Source organism: Xiphophorus maculatus, chromosome 18 (assembly GCF_002775205.1).
Source record: "Xiphophorus maculatus strain JP 163 A chromosome 18, X_maculatus-5.0-male, whole genome shotgun sequence".
In the NCBI taxonomy this organism is placed as follows: Eukaryota; Metazoa; Chordata; class Actinopteri; order Cyprinodontiformes; family Poeciliidae; genus Xiphophorus; species Xiphophorus maculatus.
In genome coordinates, this window is record NC_036460.1 from 7266865 (window position 1) to 7285018 (window position 18154).

The 18154-nt window shown below is 37.6% G+C and overlaps 1 protein-coding gene across 4 annotated transcripts; it reads right to left on the reverse strand.

The window, feature by feature from the left end:
* Window positions 1-1677: 1677 nt before the first annotated feature.
* On the reverse strand, window positions 1678-17679 carry LOC102231144 (capZ-interacting protein). 4 transcript variants are annotated; one of them, XM_023351962.1, is made up of 7 exons: window positions 17547-17679; window positions 7436-7496; window positions 6509-6591; window positions 6328-6399; window positions 5008-5067; window positions 4079-4282; window positions 1678-2695 (listed from the first exon to the last, which is right to left on the reverse strand). In XM_023351962.1, the coding sequence occupies exons 1-7, from the start codon at window positions 17550-17552 to the stop codon at window positions 2267-2269; spliced, it is 915 nt and encodes a 304-aa protein (XP_023207730.1). In that variant the 5' UTR covers window positions 17553-17679; the 3' UTR covers window positions 1678-2266. The 4 variants fall into 4 exon arrangements, with proteins under 4 accessions (XP_023207730.1, XP_023207732.1, XP_023207731.1 ...); XM_023351964.1 differs by lacking the exon at window positions 7436-7496 and having other exon boundaries at window positions 17547-17675; XM_023351963.1 differs by lacking the exon at window positions 7436-7496 and having other exon boundaries at window positions 6509-6595; window positions 17547-17675.
* Between the last annotated feature and the right edge of the window lie 475 nt (window positions 17680-18154).

Sequence of the window (18154 nt, forward strand, 5' to 3'; positions counted from 1 at the left end):
TGGACTCGTTCATTCGTGGCTGTTTTCACGTTTATTGCGCTGTCCATATTAGTCTCGATATTTGCAGTTTTCTGGAGTGCAACGCGAAGCTCGACGTAATTCACAGGTAATATATTAACTTGACATTAACAAAGACACAGCGGGACGGTTGAAATGATCCGCCCCGCTGGAAACGATGGACAGGGAGAGTCTGACTAAAACTAACTAGATGTCAGACAAATTCTGGGGTTTATGTCTGCTTATTTCCAAGCCCAAAAAGCGCAACACGCGACTCATTAAATCTGCAAGCGACTTTAGAAAAAAAAAACAAGCCCAAAGCTGCTTATAATAGGACTTGGCGAAGGAAACTCAAAATACTTCCCGTTTTTCCAGCGACAAAATGCGCATCTCCCTCTTCCCTCCATGTTTCTGTTTCTGTCGCTGCTGATACTGTCGCATAGAAATGAAGCCTAGGCGCAAATTCAAACCGGAAGACTCTCTAGCCTCACCTGCATCATCCAATCGGCGCGTCCCGCTCATCGCCGCCGACCTATCAACGCTGGACAGGTCACGGCCAATCACCGACCAAGGCCCAGCTCCATCCATGGCATCTTCCGCTTTTCAGCAGCGCTCAAACCTCCTCCACCTCCACTCTCCCGGCTCTCCAGGCACACATCATCCACCGACCTCCACCACCAGCGTCGGGCCCCGGGGGATGACATTCCTAACCTACATCGGGAATGCTCATCCGAGTTTATTGCAATTCACAGCTCGATGTCCTCAGCAGGGGCCCGAGCGCCAAAGAACTTTAATTTATGTATGTCAATAAACCTTTTTAATCGCTGTCTTTCTCCGTCTGAGTCTCTCCAGATTGAAATGGCGGTTTCTCCCAAGACAAGTAGAGGAAATAAAATTTAATTACAAAAGAAAATGGTGACGCAAAGTAATTTCGATAAGTAGCTGTAGTCTTACTGGATTTGAAATGGCAACGCGTTAGATTACTCATTACTGAAAAAAGTGGTCCGACGTCAGTAACTCCTTACTAAGTAACTCGTTATTGACATCACTGGTGGTCACTAAGTTATCATAACCACTTCATGCCAACTAGATGGCAAAGGAGGAAAGAGTTAAAAATTACCTCACTTCCAATGTAGTGGAGGATCGATATACAACGGGGCTATTCTCCTCGATTTAGACCCTCGGCGTGCATCGTGGCGTCATAGGTTCTTTAAAATACTGATATTAAAATAAAACTGGTAAAACATGATAATTTCATTGAAAAAGGACATCATTTTCACTGCAAGGAAAAGTGAAGGACCTGTCAATGTGTGGGTCTGTCTATCTCTTGGTTGCATCTTCCTATCCAGGAGGTCTTACTGATTTCTGATCACTTCAGTTGGAGAAATGTTCCCTGATTTCAAAACTTTGGTTGAAGTGGTGCTTGTAATTCCAATTTTTACTGTGGCAACAGCGAACAGGAATATGTTGCCCATTGTTAGGTACAGGGGAGGATCTGGCATGCAGTGGGCCTTTTTCTCTTCCAACAGCCTTGGGGACAATGATAGAATGTGCATCATCACCGGCTCTTTGATATTTCAAAATCAGTGAACTCTACCAAAGAAATGACATTGAGTCTATCAGCAGGATAATAATCCAAGGTTTTTAAGGCTTTTCATCCATCACAATCAGGAGTCTTGATAATTGTCTAGGGCACTGTAATTTGAAAGATTCTAGAAATACTTTTAGTTTAATATTCATAAGGGTCAGAACATCTGTACATTTTGTTCCACACAAACCAACATATACAGTATTTTTAAGGACAGTCAATTTAAATGATTCAGTTTATCATCACATACAAAAGAGCACTAAACTAGTCTCTGGTATTTTATACCTTTATCCATCCTTTTATTTAATGTTACTCTCTGTACTGCATACAAAACAGGCCAGAGGGGTGGGGCTGAACTCGTAACAAAGTCTTGAACTTAAAAAAAAAGTTCAGCAAAAAGAGGGATTTGCAAAATTAACAAATATTTCCCATGATCAGGTATAAGTGAGGATTTTTCTTTCCATGTTTCCACAGCTGTTTTCCAAACAGCTGCTTTTCTCAACTGTCCAGTGCTGAAAGACCTGTTCTAAAGACAACCAGTAGAGGGCGGCAGAGTCCTTTAAAATCAAATGGTGGAGATATTTTAAATAGACCATCTCTTAAATAGGGTAGTTCTCCTAATGCATGTATTCATATACCTATTTGTATGTTCTTTTTCCAGAAAGAAAAGGCTTTTATAGTTCACATATTGTCGTTTTCTTCTTGTTTTGCAACTTGAGGCATCTCGTCCTGCCCCTTTTCTGTTTCAACGTCCCCCTCCCTCTGCTCGTCAGACAGTAAAGGATCCTGTCCCTCCTGCAAAGCCTCTGCAGGTAGATCTTGTTCCGCCTCCTGCTCTAGATCCTGTCTGTCGTCTGGGTCAGACTGTGCCACCTCGGCCTCAATCTTTTCAAAGTCTTCCTCTTTGTTTTCAGCTTCTTTTACACTGCTCAGCTGCTTGGATTCAGCTTCCCCCATTAGATTCTCAAACACCTGGTCCTTGTTCCCATTTTCTTTCGGGGCATCTGGTTCACAGGGGGAATGGTCACTTGTAGCACCTGCCTCCTCTCCAGCTGACCTTCTGTGTTGTCTTGTAGGCGGACGCCTCTTGAATGATAATCGTGGACGGGTCTGTGTGGACAAGATGAGAAAGAGCCACGAGAGAGTTTAAAAGCTGTGTAATTAGGGGTGGATATTTAACATAGCTGTATTTATTGTGATAAAATGACAGACCTTGGAATTTTATAACTTGGCTCACTTTAAAATTGAAAACACATTATAACTGTCTTCATCACTGTACTCATATTAGGGCTCTAGCTAACGATTATTTCAGTAATTGAATAGATACCAATTATTCTGACAAGAAATTGAGCAATCTGATAAGTAAATTGGCACATTCTGCACATTTCTCTTATATCCACTTTTGATTATTTTATAAAATATTAGAAATACATGAGACAATTCATTTCCATTTTTTAAAATAAGAAAATAAATATTTCTATACTTAAAATTCCTTTAGAATTCCTGTAGAAAAAGATGAATCTGGAGCTTAAAAAATACTTTTAACATAAACGTGTGAATAGCATAACTCCTTTTGCTTCACTTAACATCAATAAAGTGTATATATATGTATATATATAAATATATTTTTTTGGATTAAGTGGTTAAAGCTGGAGTGCAAAAGATGCTTAATGAGAGACTTTTTTAACATTCTATGAACCAGATGAAGCTAAAACTACTCCACTTGAGGAGGTCAGGGTAGAACATATTTTCAGATAAAGTTTTTTTCATGCTAAACGCAAAATGTAGATATTTTTTGTTGTGCTTGATTACTAATTTAGTTGACGTCTTCAAATATCGCTTAACTATGAATACTCCAGAGTTTTGTTTCAGCACCAATTCAGATCTATTTTTAAATCTGGAAAAGCCAGCATAGCTTAGGAGTATTTAAAATATAAAATTAACAACAAACAAGACAGAAACATTCAAAGGCGTGAATTTTGTGTAGCATTGCATTGATTCTCTTTGTCTAGTTGTCATTTCTAAAACAAAAATGAAATGTTCTTCATCTTCAGTGCAACAGCAGTTGTTTTTGCTCTTCATATGATTTCCGGTCACGTCAGAAATCTCACTGCGGTTTGCGTGAGAACACCACAAAGTGCAGCCAGGGACTCTAACTAGGCTAAGTGGATTATTTTCTTCAATCCACCATCTTGCTCTAGCTTATCTCAGACCTGCTTAAACAGAAGATGCACGTTGGCCAATCAGAAGTGTGTCTGTGAGGACAACATGCATGTGCCTCGCTGTGTCGTCACAACTCACTCACCAAGTAGCGTGAGTAATACTTCGACTCATTGTTGGCTCAGTTTGTCTCAAAAATTCAAATACAACAATTCAAATGAGATCACAAGTAATCTAGGACTCATAATGGATCAAAAATAAATATGTTGTGGGTAGATCAGAGCACCAACAACTAGATCCATCTATGCTGTTCATGCCTGATGATGGGTTTACCTTATTAAAGCTCGGCAGCGGGGTCCCTTCAGGTGGGCTGTCAAAGCTAACAGGATCCCCATCTTCGCTGGACAGATGCAGCGGTCGCAGGGTGGGGCTCAGGGGCGTGCAGGGCGTGGAGGGCGACAACTGTGATGGCTGCAGCTTCACATCTGAACCCTTGGGTGAAGGCAGAAGAGCTGTGGGGGATAGAGCGAGGTTGGCCTGCGAAGAGGAATGATGTGTGATTATCTGTTGGGGATTTTGCATGTAATTCTGTGCTGGGAAGTCAAATTTGAGAGTGAGTAAATGAAAATTTGAGCATTTCAACAAAAGTAGATGATAAACAAATACAAAAAAACAAGGTTCCAAAATGCATTATTTTCCTTGCTCTTCTGATTCCTCCCACTTTTAAAGCAGACTATCAAAACAAACTCCAGTAACAAATAAATCCTGACTAATCAATTTGAGAAATCATCTGCCTCCCAAAAGACAGGGCTGCCCAACTCTAGTCCTCAAGATCTACAGTCATTCAGCTTTAGGATGTTTTTTTTCTCCATCACACTTCACTGATCTGCATGTCATTCCCTCTTTATGTGCATCTAAAAGTCTAAAAGAACCCTTGACTTAAGATCGCTGATGTGTCCTACCTGGACTGGGGAGAAGAGGAAGAGGGAGAATCTGCAGCCTTTTTGTCCCATGGCTGCTCGCTGTGGGAACGACTAACTAAAGGGTCTAAAGTTGGAGGCTCAGCAGAGCCTCAGTGGCCCAAGATCTCATTAGACTATTAATCTGAGCCGATTGTGGCATCGGAGAAGAAAAGGCCCACCCCTTTCTTCCCAAAATGTCATGAGCTAATGAACCAGTAGGGGGCAGTAATGACTTAAACATCCTCACTTCCTGTAGTGGATTATGCACAGTAAAACAATCAAAAGTATCTAAGGTTGTACCTGCAGTTTCTCAATGATGGAGGAGTTTTTTGTTTTGAAGGTGGTGGGAGAGACAGATGTCTGGCAAAAAATGAAAACAAAAACTGTCACCATCAGAGATAAATACAGAAACATTGTTAATCTCAAGTGAGTTTAGGCACCAAAGTGATTAAATACAACTACAAAAATAACAATGAAGATATTGATAGGAATCAAATTAAATGTGTAAAAAATAGTAAAATTAGTTAATAAAAGCAATACTGTAATAGAGATAAATAAATAGTGAGCATACAAAGTTAAAAAGAAAAAAAAGTGAAGCTGCAGCTGAGTTGAAAGGCACAGAGTAAACTTAAGTCTGCATACTTGGCCTTTTTGCTCCAAATGAAACTTTAATAACCCTGAAAAAGTAACAAAATCTTAATTTTAGTTTCTGTAGGTGACAGGAAGCCAGTGGAGTGTGGCTGCAACCGGAGTTAAATGCTGTTTCCTGGAGCCAGTCAAAAGCTGAACCAACTGATTAATACCCTCCTTGCACATAGACTTACAGTAACTGAGGTGTGTTGTGAAAAATGCACGACTGATTTACTCAAAGACTCTCGGAAGGAAATATGACTTTACCCTGGCTTGAAGGTATAAAAAAGCTTCCAAAAATGCCACCCAGGTTGCTCAAACAAAGGATTGGCTGAAAGAAGTCTGGCATTCCAAACAAAATAACTGCTTTCCATTTTGTTTAAGATTTGACTTTATCCATGATTTGTGTCCTCTATTGGACATTTTGAGATCAAATCAGGTCTATCAAATACGTTTATACTCAAAAAGTGAACTTGATTATGTCAAGGACTTACTTAAATACATATAAACAGTAATACAACATGATGTGTATTGCTGAAAAAGATGTATGCTTCACTGTAAATAAATAAAATGGAAAATAAATAATGTGAAAATGATGATGGTCCCAGGAAAGTAATGAATCTGTAAAGAAGTATCATTTGGGTTCTTATTGTTTAGTGTTAGTGCATTATTCTTCATAATGTTACGATTCATAAATTTAATTTAAGCCACATTTTTCCTTGCACTGTAAATAGGTGTAGCGTATGCCACATTTAGATACTTGTCTTGAAAATGGAAATGGTTTCTCTAAAAAAATCTACATTTTATAGCCTAAATTTTTTTTTTCCAACAAAATCCATTGTACTCTTAAACACAGGCTTAAAACTGAATGAAAGAACAGATTTGATTTAATCAACACATTGTGAGAAGACTGAGACAAACATAAAATTTTTCAAAATTCAGGAAGCTGACCGTAGCACATAAATCAACAGAGGAACCAAGTTTACCCACATCTGACACTTCCTTATCTTGTGAAGGATTTTGCAACTTTAGAGAACAAGGAGGTCGTCCTCGAAAAGGCAACTGCAGGAAGAGAGGGGAAAAAAAGCAGAAAATCTTCTGAGTATAAACAGGTTATGAGTCAGAATACTGAAGATGTTTTTATTAAACAACCGTTTGGCTAGATGGTTACCTCATCGTTTAAGTTGGGCATTGGCATAATGTGACCCTTTAACTTTCCGGCCAGCTCAGCCACAGACGGCTTGGATGGAGAATCTTTCTGGAAAAAAAAAAAGAGTTCAATACAAAACCATCAGGATTATTTAACAATTGACAGCATTAGGTGTTTTACTTAAAAATAGATGGCTACCGGAAGTCCACAAGGGACCATTTTAGGTCCCATTCCTTTCAATTTATATATTAAATGTCTTATGTTTAATATACTTGATTTTAAACATCTGATGTTTAATCAATATGAACAACTAACATGGACTTAGTTGCTCATATTGTGAAAACAACCTTGGGTGCTTCTGCAGAAAAGCTAAATTCAAGCTTAGAGAAAGTGTCTACATTCGAGAAGTCACAATTGAGAGTAAGAATCTTTTTTTCAAGGAAGGTTTGCCAATGATGTCTTGTCCTTCTATTTAAATACTTAAGATAAAGTGACTGTTTTTCTATTAAAATAATAATAATAAAAAACTAGTTCTGTTAGAAAATCATTCTAGGTCAGAATTAGGGGTAACTACATTAAATGTGTAACAGAAGAGGCTCATCTTGGATTAATATAGGATTTTTAGTTAAGTTTTTAATTAATTTTAAAGTAAAATTAATCAAAACTGTTTGTGAATAAGCTAAATTCAGGGATATTTTCACATTTGTCTTGTGTCCCAAGAGGCTGATCTTCAAATACTTAAGCAAACAAAGTAAGTTTGACCATCTTGTGACCAGTTAGCTTTTTTTTTAAGCTCCCTTCTTTTCTTTCAGTTTGCATGTTTCAAATGCATATTTAACATCTACCATAAATATATGGTGAAGTTAAAACAAAGACAAGCTTTGGTTTAACCCACATTATCACTAGATCACCATAAACAAGGTAAAATTCTCATTTCTAACTTTTCACCTAGAAATGAGAATGTCATCCAGATGGAGAGGATTTGCAGAGGGAGGAACCAGCTAGAAAGCTTAAGATGAAGAGAAACATCATCTTTCAACATGAAAAAACAAATACAACATCCAACAACATAGCATATTTTCATCTAAAGAAGATTGAAGTTTCTCAATTGCGCAACTAGAATCAGGGACAGGAAATTAGCAAGTGGCTAGTTCTGACATAATTAAATAACTGTGGCGTAAGTTTTACTTGAAATGTACAATAGTCTTTTTCCACATTTTTCCATGTTTGATGAATGACAAAATCCAAATGTCAGATTGAAAAGTGACAATGACATAAACCATTTTTGACTGAATTCACAGAAAACCAAACAATGCTGATATTCTTCAATAAAAATGTTTCACTTCCTCTTCTCCGTCAAAAGAAAAAGCAAGCAAAGTGAGAAATGCAGACATCAGGCGACTGAGGGGAAAACAAGAAAGGATTCTAGCAGCAGTTTGGCGGGTTTCGGCGCCGTCCTTGGAGGAACTCTCTTGAAGCGAGACAGGAAGTGAGCCCTTCACCCTGCAGCTGGTCAGCATCATGCTGCAGCCTGTGACAGCAGGGACCTGCATGTCCTCGCTGCTTCACGCTGTTATCACTGCTCGGCCTCTTCACTTTCTCCGTCTCCCGCTATTCCCAAACTGATTTCTGCACCGCCCTCCTCCGCACTTAACTTTGAGGGTCACTAACTCTGCACATATCTGAGCCTGAATGATAAGTTGGCGTCAGAGTAGAATGTGCATAAATTTCTCCTCTCTGCATTTATTTCTATAATACGATGGCGTATTAGGCCATACTAAAAAAAAAAAAAAAGAATGTTATTTTTGAATGTTAAAATTTTTTAATTTGTTAATAAAATAAAACTAATTATTCCTTTTTTTAATAAGTTAAATTTAGTCTCTCTTCATTTATTTCTATAATACAATGGAGAATTAGAGCATACTAAAAAAAATTAACAAGAATAATCAACTCCTGCAGATTACAAGAGTAAAGTTGTAATATTATGAGAATGAAGTCATTGTACTATGAAAATAAATATTATAAAATAGTGTAATATTTTTAAAAATGAAGTAATTGGAATTTGAGAATATAGTCATAATATTACAAGAATAAAGTTGTACACGAATGAAGTTAAAATAATACCAGAATAAAATCAGTATTTTGAGAATAAAGTCGTAATATTACAAGAATATAGCGGGAATATTATGACTTGTAATTTTATGATTTTCTTCTATTAATTTGATTATTTTTGTTTTCTTGTCCCCGCTCTGTCGTAGATAACACGTTTAAACTGCTAATGCTTTTGGTTTCCATGAGTTTGTAGTCAAATTGTTCTGAGCTTGTGGAAATTCTCATGCATCATGGTGCCATTAAATGATTTGCATCTTGCTTGTGTGGTCACTCCCTTTCAATCAGTAACTTTCACACTATGTCACATTTCCATTTCACTTTTATACATCATTAAGAAACTCGTGGCTTTCTGCTCGCAACTGCCACTTCTGTCATGTTTCCTGAGTGGGCATTTCCACTCTGTCATTCCCTCCGCTTCCCCTGGGCACAGTTTGGACCAATGCCCAGGAAAACATGGATCTCCCAAGCGTCACAAACCCACATACCGGGTTAATCGCAACACTTTATTTTCTTTTGCTTCTCTTGTTCTCAGCATGACCTCACCACCAAACTCCCTCCACCCAAACACAGTGAAACGTCTGCTTGGACTCCTCTGTTGTTCCTCTCCACATCCAAACTTTTTCCTAAACTTTCCTGCCTCATATTTGATAAGCAGTAATTACCAGATGCCCTCCAACCTCGTTATTTTGTAAGCTCCAATTGTTAACTCTTTCCTGTCCTTCCAAAACAAACGCATTCAGAGAAAACCCAAATCACAACTGCACAGCCAAAGGAAGCAGGGCTCTTTGTTTTAGTCGCCGGAGAGATGTCTGGGGTGAAGAAAAGCTTCGTCATCTATAATGGTGGGAAAAGATAAACAAGGACTTTAAACTGGATGGAGTGAAAAAAAGAAAAAAACGTTATTCAGTTCCCTTTACTGAGATACCCCTAAATAAAATCCAGTGCAACTATCCACCTCAAAAAGTCACCTAATTAGTAAATTAACCATTTTTATAATTTAATTTTAAAATAAAAGCAGCTGTTCGGTGAACGCCTCAGAGGTTTGATAAAAGAACCAGCTTCATCTGCACATCACACTTCACCATTCCCTTGGTGAAGCATGGTATTGGTATCATCATGCTGTGGGGATGCATTTCTTCAGTAGAAACAGGAAAGCTAGAGTTGATTAGAAGATGGATGGAAGAAAATGAATGCTAGAAGAGGTAGAAGAAAACATGAAACTGGTCTGGAGGTTCAAAGCATACTACTGTGTTAAAATGGCCTAGCCAAAGTCCAGACACTCTATGTGGCAAAAATTAAAAATGAAATTTACAGAGTTGATATATAATCTGCATGAGTTGATTATTTTGCAAAGAAGGAGCAAAAAAATGTTGGTTTCTAATGTGCAACGTTGGCAGAGACATAACCCAAAACACTTGCAGCTGCAATTGAAAGAGATATGACTGATATGATATTATTGAGTGCGGTTGCTTTACATCAATTTGTAGATTTCTGACATATCATGTTCGATTGCAAACTTAACAGGAGTGACGGAGCCATAGAAAAGCCAAGCTTCTGATGATTTTAATAAATTATAAAGAACATCAGGCGTCTGGTTTGCCTTGGTAACAGTCTTTTGAGAAGCTCCATATCTGAAATCTAACTTTTGGTTGAACAAATAGTAAATGCATGCACAGTAATTCTCCTTATCAATGGTCATGATGTAATTTAAATCTTCAGAGAGTAAAGCCATCACTTAATGGAGGGCATAACTAACAGGACAAAGGTTCAGTAGTCAGTCAATCCACTGATGTGGGTAGTTTCACATTTAAAATATGCATATTTTGTTCAAATTCTTCTTCTTTTTTTTTTTTTTTTAAAAAAAAGCTTTATCCTAATGGTCAGATTATCATTAACAATAGAAGTGGGAATCAGCAATTTACGGTAAGTTGTCTGAAAGCAAACAAACTTTTCAGATAAAAAGTAAATGTTTCGTGGATGGGATGCCCCACAAGCCTCTTTAAATTACATGTGAGCAACTGGGGAATTCACTTTCCATGGCATGAGTCTCTTCACAATTTCCATGTGAACAAACTAGTTGCCCACAACATGGTGTAAAATACAGTCATGTAAAGTAAAAGGCATACATTTTACATTTCATCTAAGAGAAACATGAAACATTACTTGGGCTGCATTCACAGGCAATCTCACTTACTATTTTTGCCCCAGAGAAGACAAAACAGATAACAATGGGCCTTAAATGGAAAAATAAAGAGTTGGTTATCAGTACCGCACACGTTTCACTCAGCTGGGACCCCAAGCTTGGCTGTGAAAGAGTGGGAAACTATGTTTCTCTACAAGACAGATCAGATCAGACTATTTTTGGGGGCGTAAGGCCTGGGAAAAAGCCCCAGAGCTGTTCAAGCAGCTCTGCTTTGTAACCCCTCTGCTCCTCCGAGTGTCCCTAGACCACATCTGAAGCATGCTGTAATACAGCATATGGAGCAACAGAGTATGCCTAAACAAGGAGATGGTTGAAATTCTTCTTTAAGCCAAACAAGCATTCAGTGGAGTCATGTGAACTGCAGCAGAGCTTAGCAAAAGTGCTAATATCTAAATTTTGAACATCATGCTCAACACGCCATCAGACAAGGGAGTTGTGGAGGCAGCATTATGATACGGAAAAACTTTTCTTTACCAGGAAAAAAAATAGCTAAATGCAGGTAAATAAATAAAAATCAGACTATGTCTGTCAGGTTTGCACACAGCTGAAACACTAATCTTTATGTTTTATAAAGCACAAAGTCAGGCATAAAATTTGTGGAGAACAATCTTTTCATTTTGTTCACATAGATAAGTGGAACTGGATTGAAATATGTAAAGAGGCAATTTATCAACAAGTCATATCAAAACACATAGCAAACATGCTACAATTAACCTAGCAACTGTGTCACACCAAAATATTTATCAGAGCGAGGGAAAACGTTCATTTTAATCAAACTCTAGTTTGTTTGCTTAGAATGTCCGGTTCATTTGTGTAAGTGTGAATGTGGAATCAAACTTTAATGTAGACTGAAAAAAAAAAGTCAAACTTTGGTTAAAGTTAACTTTGGTGAGGTTTAAAAGATAATGCCAGGCTGACAGGAGACTGCTCTAAAAGCAGGAAGAGGACTGTAGCAATTTGGGTAAATAAAATCAGAACAAAATAAAAACCATGCGAGTGGTGTTTATTTTGTAGCTCGTGGTCTTTTACCAATGACAAAAGAGAAATCCTCCAACTGCTAAAATCTGATGCTACTCAATTTTTGTTTACATTTCATAAAGGATGATATTGTTGCTCAGTTTTCGTGTTGCTTCTTTCAGTGGTTCTTGGTGCAGCGCCCCCACAGGTGAGTTGGTAAACCTTAATACTGTAGTTGTATGTGTCAAAATGTGGCATCTTTTTAGAAACATAAGCTAAAGATAGGTGGGGCTTAGGTGATGCGTTTTCAGAACATTAAAGTAGATTTCTTAGCTAAGCATTGATACTGCAAAATCTAGACAAAGAAAGAAGAATCCAGAATTCCATCTGACTTTTCAGCAAAACATTGGACTGGGACTTGGTGTGGGTAAATACCTATTTTTAAATGACTCGGATCAGCATCCGACATGTCTAGATTCAGATAGACATAGCAAATATTTAATGATGTGTGCAACCAATATCTTAATTCTAGACTGTGAATGAAAGCACGAGGTTTACTGTGTGACCATCAGCTGTGACAGAAGAAGAAGAAGAGTCAGACGGTCCACACAAAGTTTGCTTTCTTTTCTTACTGCAATTCCTGTTCCCAGAGGCAGGGGGGGAAGAAGCACATGATATCAGGCTCAGCAGACATCAACATATCCACCAGCAGTCAAAGAGCCTCCAACTACACAATCTATCATGAGCCTGATGATAATCTGTAAGATCGTGGATGCTTCTCTGAAATTAAAACCCTCTGGAAATCTCTTAGTTAGAATGAAATAAAGCAGACAATTGCTCAGCCAGATCTTGTTCAGATTAGCAGACAGAGCATTATGCTTTCATATGGTCTCTGCAGCTTCAGCTTTCGCATTTCAGCAAGTCCTTCCGCAGGGAAACAATGACAGAGAACAACTCCTTCTGGCCTCAGCACCTTTTTCAGAGAAACTGGCACTTCTAATGCCTACTGCCTTTCCAGGAAAACATGAGGTGTTTTTAAACCAGGCCTCAAGTGAAAATTTCTCTTTTCCACAGTTCTTACAATGTAGTCCTTCACCAGTGGATGAGCGAAACTTATCCATGGGCGTCTGCGGCCCTGAGGTAACAGGGAGGTGCCACTAGCACAGACTGGTACTGTATGCTAGTCAAATAATAATACATACATATATATATATATATATATATATATATATATATATATATATATATATATATATATATATAAATCACAAAGTGAAGAATAAGTAACTGTGATGACCTGAAAATAGAAACAAGATGATCATATACACACACCAAGAACAAGTTGGATAGTTTTAATGTAAAAGTGAAACTAGATATTTACATATACTCACATGTTTATGAGGATAATTCATAACATTTGAGATAAATGGAGGCATGACTGGATGTATTTTAAGGCAACACTTCAAACAGACACCATAGGAAAAGCACTTCATCCCTTGGTATAAGTATAAACAGTATGGGAAGCTGGTGAGCAGGAGAGAGTGTCATTATCCACATTGACTTAGGTGAAAAAACCCCACAGAGAGGAAGAAGCCTTATTCCAAAAGACAGTCTTTTAAAAACTCACAACCACTAATATTAGAGACAAATCCTGCTCTAATTGAAAATTTAAGTGTTTTATCCCCATAACCATCACTAAATTTTTAAGTGAAAGGGTTATAGGCTTTGTTGAAACTGAAAGTTTACAGATAGAAATGATTAAAAGCACCCATACAGCCCTCAGACGCCCATCGGAGAAAAATGTCAAAGTTTTGTGGTAAGAAAACCTTAGGATTGCACACTGATTACACAAAACATCAAAGTTACACCTGCAAAAGGCATCGCTCATCCAGACCACAATGACCTAAAGTGTCCTTTTATACTCATTAAAAGTTTTATCAACAAGGATAAATATATATATATATATATATATATATATATATATATATATAAATAAAAAAAAAATTCCCTTCTCACCCACCGCGGGTGGTTCTTATCCTCTGAGCTCGGGTCCTCTACCAGAGGCCTGGGAGCTTGAGGGTTCTGCGCAGTATCTTGGCTGTGCCAAGGATATACACTTTGGGCTCTTAAAGTGTATATATATATATATATATATATATATATATATATATATATATATATATACATGCAGAAACTTGTGGTAGGTTTTGATTCATTAAAATCTTAAAAATGACCCGGAGGTGAAATGGTGTTTGCAAACAAGTAGCAGCTTGCAGCCTTTATCTTTACACTCCTTTCTGCCAAAAAAAGGAAAAGAAATGGCCATATGCCAAAATTAGAATAGGGTGGTGCAGGTTGTGTGGGTTAACTGCTCTGTAGGGAGATCTGAAAGTAATTTATGAACTTATAAAGTCTGTTTTCGTCATTTCCACCTACTCTTAGTCAGAATTATCAGGGGTTCTTTCCGACTAAATTAACCTATTTATTCACTTAGAACTGGCTATAAGTAGCTCAAATCCAAACAAATTTTTAATGACAACAATGTTGTTCATCCAAAAATTGTGATTTTGATAGATAATGCATATAAACTCTATGTTTAAATGAAACTGTGTTTCATTCTGTTGCATTAATTCATGTATGGCAGCAGCACGGCTGTTTTTCTTGTGCTGGTTATCTTGTTCATAACCCACCTCCTGTATCTTTCTGCTCCATATGCTGCTTGGGGCTCTTAAAGTGTCCAGTGGCAGCAGCAGGCCCTGACAGAGCACCACATGTTTTTTTGTTGTTTTTTTTTAGTAGAAAAAGCAGAAAAAAACAAACTGAAAATCATGCAAAAACAGAAAGAATAATAAAAGATCATGCAGTTTAAAGATTTGAGTTTTTTTAAAACAATGATTGGGCATAAAGTGGAAAAACTAAAAAAGAAAAACAAACAAACAAACAAACAAAAAACACCACAGTAGTTTATTTCTGTTTTAGGTGCCAAGACTGTTGAGTTCTTTATGCTTGATTTATCTACTGCATGCCTTTTTGTTTGTTGCCACTGTTTTGATTTGTCCTTGGGAAAAGTCCGGATCCATTTCAAAGCTGCAGCATGTAACTTTTAGAAGATATGTTTCTTACATATTTGATAAAACTATCACCATGCCTTCACAGTATAACATGAGACACATTATCTGTGGGAAAAAACAACAACAACAAACAAGCTCCTCTGCTATCATCTCATCTTTCCAGAAAAAACTTCAAATGGGACAATTTTCTGTTGTCGTGTAAAATGGATGATGAAGAGAGCATCGTTGGTGAGTGAGGAAGGTGCTGCACGTTCAAAATACTATGACCCCATGTAGATCTTATAATACTGTTGCTATGTGTTGTTTTAATACACTGTAAAGTTATTGAGTTGTCAAATCTGTACATGGTAGTGATTTTATGAGAAGACTGGGTGTATTGCCTCACCTTAACTCACTCAGATTAGTATTTGAGACAAGAAATTGAGACATCCCATCATAACATTGCAGAATTTAAGCTACTTAGCAATGCAGAATGTAAATAAACTATTTCTGAGACTTTACTTCGAAGCTTACACTAACAATTTGTCAAGCCAAGCCAACCATTTTTTCAACCTTATTAGGTTGAAAAACAAATTGAACACACTTTATGCCACATGGTAATGCTTCCCAAGCTTACATGTGTTTTCAAAGTCTGCACCATCTTCTTTTACTGCTTTGTATGTTTGGTAAAAGCACCTTGGTGCTATCTTTTTAAAGTTTTTTATGCTGTGCAAATTTGGACCAGTCTGGAGACATGGAATGCAAACAATCAGTGAAACAGGACCAAAGTGACAAAAGTGTTCAGCAAAATAAGACAGAAAGCTATTTCAGGTTATCACTCTGGGAAACTGTTGTAGACAGCATGAGAAATACTGCAGAGAAAACACAAAGAGTTTGAGAAAAAGCATGTAATTGTGTCCTTTGGGGCATTTTCCACAGCTTACATCAGAGCAGAAAACAGTTAAGATGTGTGAACAAAAGTCTGCAAATATTCTCAGAGAGCGGGAGAGAAAAAAAACAAGACGATCTCACAAAATACAGGAAACATCAGTGTCATATGACATCGCTGGATGGTTCATGTCAATGTGTGATTTTGCAGAGATTCACCACAGCTCAATAAAGTTAGGTATTGTTTTTAATCTTCTCAAAGTTAAAGGAGTAACCCTGAAATGAATCATCCCAAAATACAGTCTTATTTGCTCCAGTGATGAAGAAATTTTATTATGCGAGGAGAGCTAACGGTACCTGTTTATAATTGTGCTTTGACACAATTCGCATGACGTAGTGCAGCGGAGCAGAAAAGGGAAAAACTAACTCATTAGCAGTGCAGCTGGCACTGGCTGTTATACATTGACTTTACTATGCATTACATAATAAATGTGCTCGCCAGATGGTTGGCAAAGTATCTCCAAAATACTCTCTGCCCCACTTGTGGTGGAGTGTTTCCATCAAAGAAGAAGAAAAAACACCACAGCATGAAATCTGCCCCTGTGGAAAATCCTCAGGTGCCCACTCCACACTCTATAAATGTCCAGTTTGTTTGGAATCACATCGATGTTCCAGTATGAGAAAAAATAAGAAGGTTGGTCGATTGTGTCACGTTTGATAAACTTAAACTACTCGGATGGAAACTGTGAAAAACATCCAAAATCTTCTGATCAACAAAAATCCTTAATTATTATGACAGTCCCTCCATGTTAGTTTTGTGTAACCAGCTCTTCAGTGAATCAGGCTAGCAGCGAGGTAGCACATGTTAACTCTAGAGGAGCTGCAAACATCCACAGCTCAGGTGGGAGAATTTGTTGACCTCTCAATATTAGTTAATGAAAACAAAAGTTATGCATCCTTCAAACAATAGAACAGCTATGAATCATACTGTATGTCACCCCAATAAAAAGATCTGAAGGTCTCCATGGTTCAGGCATAATTTGCACATCTTCATCAGAAAAAGACTTTACGAATAAAATTTAAACCCACCTCAGATCTGCTTCTACATGCAGTTCAGAGTCTAAGGAGAAGCAAAGCAGAGCCTTAACCTCAAACTGAGTGGTTTTTGCTTTGTGGGAGCAGTTTTGCAGATTACTTCCGCACTTCCTAATGTGCTGTGGAGGAAAGAAATTGGGTGTTTCTCTTCCTACTTTTCACGTAGCCTGGAACTCTTGAGAGTGATGTTAAAAGTCTGAGGGAACTTCTTTTTTTAAACAGGGAGGGGGCTCCCAAAAACAGTGAGCAAGCCATACATTTCCTCTGCTCAGAAGAAACAGCTTTTCTGTTTCAGCTTCTGCACTTCAGAGGAAGAGCAGTAAATTGAGCAATTCATAAAAGATGCTCTGTCATCTCCTTTTACTTCCACTTAGGCTTTGGTAATGCGCCACAAGATTAGTCTGAAACTCACTGTGCATCTCAACTTGTTTAGTTTTAGTAAATCTTCTCTCCCCTAAATGTGTGTGTCATTATTGGGATTTCATGTGCTGCTTTGTATAAGAAGCCAAAAAGTATGTGAAAAGCATTGATATCCTATATGCTCCCACTGATCCATAACTCTTCAACCCTATAAAACTGTTAAATATTGAAAGAAAACAATCTTAACTCTTCCAAAAAATATATGAAAGCAGTATTTTTAAATACTGCAACTTCAACCATTGATCTCCTGTGATGTAATGCTTCCATTTCAATTCCACTTGGATGTCTAAAAACATCGGGTTGTAAAGAGAACAGAGATTTAAATAGTTTCTACCTCCATCCTGGGAATGCGCCAGGAATCGTCCCCTCCTGGTGTTTTTCTCCCTCCGCCTTGGTCTTTAGGAGCAAACTGCGCGCAGCTTGAGAGGAAAGTGAGGAGAAGCGAAGAACAGCAGCTCTGTGTTTATATCTGGAGCCAAATCAGCCTCATGGACTGAGAGGGAGGGGCCCCTGCTATACTTTTCTGCACGCATTTGACTCTCACTGTGAGGACTTTCAAACTAAAAGCCCCTTCATTAGGGTGTTCAAGCTGATAAATACGGCATTAAAATGTGCATATTGTACAAACATTTCCTTTTTGCTTAATTTAAGATATTTCTAAACAAAAATCATGCAAAGTTGAATTCAATTCAGCGTATTCATATAGGGCCGATATTGCGAGACTATGTTTCTTTATCGCAAATTCAGTTATTTGATTAATTTCAAAGAAATGTGATTGAAAACGTTATCCTCCCTTTGGCTCAAAAGCTACTATAAAATAAATGTAAAGCCACTTTTTAATGAATAACAGGCTGATAAATGTTTCATCTCTGCTAATAAAATTGTACAACTATGAGCTTTATTCTTATTCATAGTTAAAAAAATAACGAGAAAAGTCAGGAA

What these genes read in the sequence shown, in the direction of transcription:
- LOC102231144 (XM_023351962.1), bottom strand. An exon ending in GATGACATTCTCATTTCTAG is followed by an intron (nt 6,592 to 7,435) that starts GTGAAAAGTTAG and finishes TTTTCCAGAAAG; the next exon opens with ATTCTCCATCCAAGCCGTCT. An exon ending in TGCCCAACTTAAACGATGAG is followed by an intron (nt 6,400 to 6,508) that starts GTAACCATCTAG and finishes CTCTTCCTGCAG; the next exon opens with TTGCCTTTTCGAGGACGACC.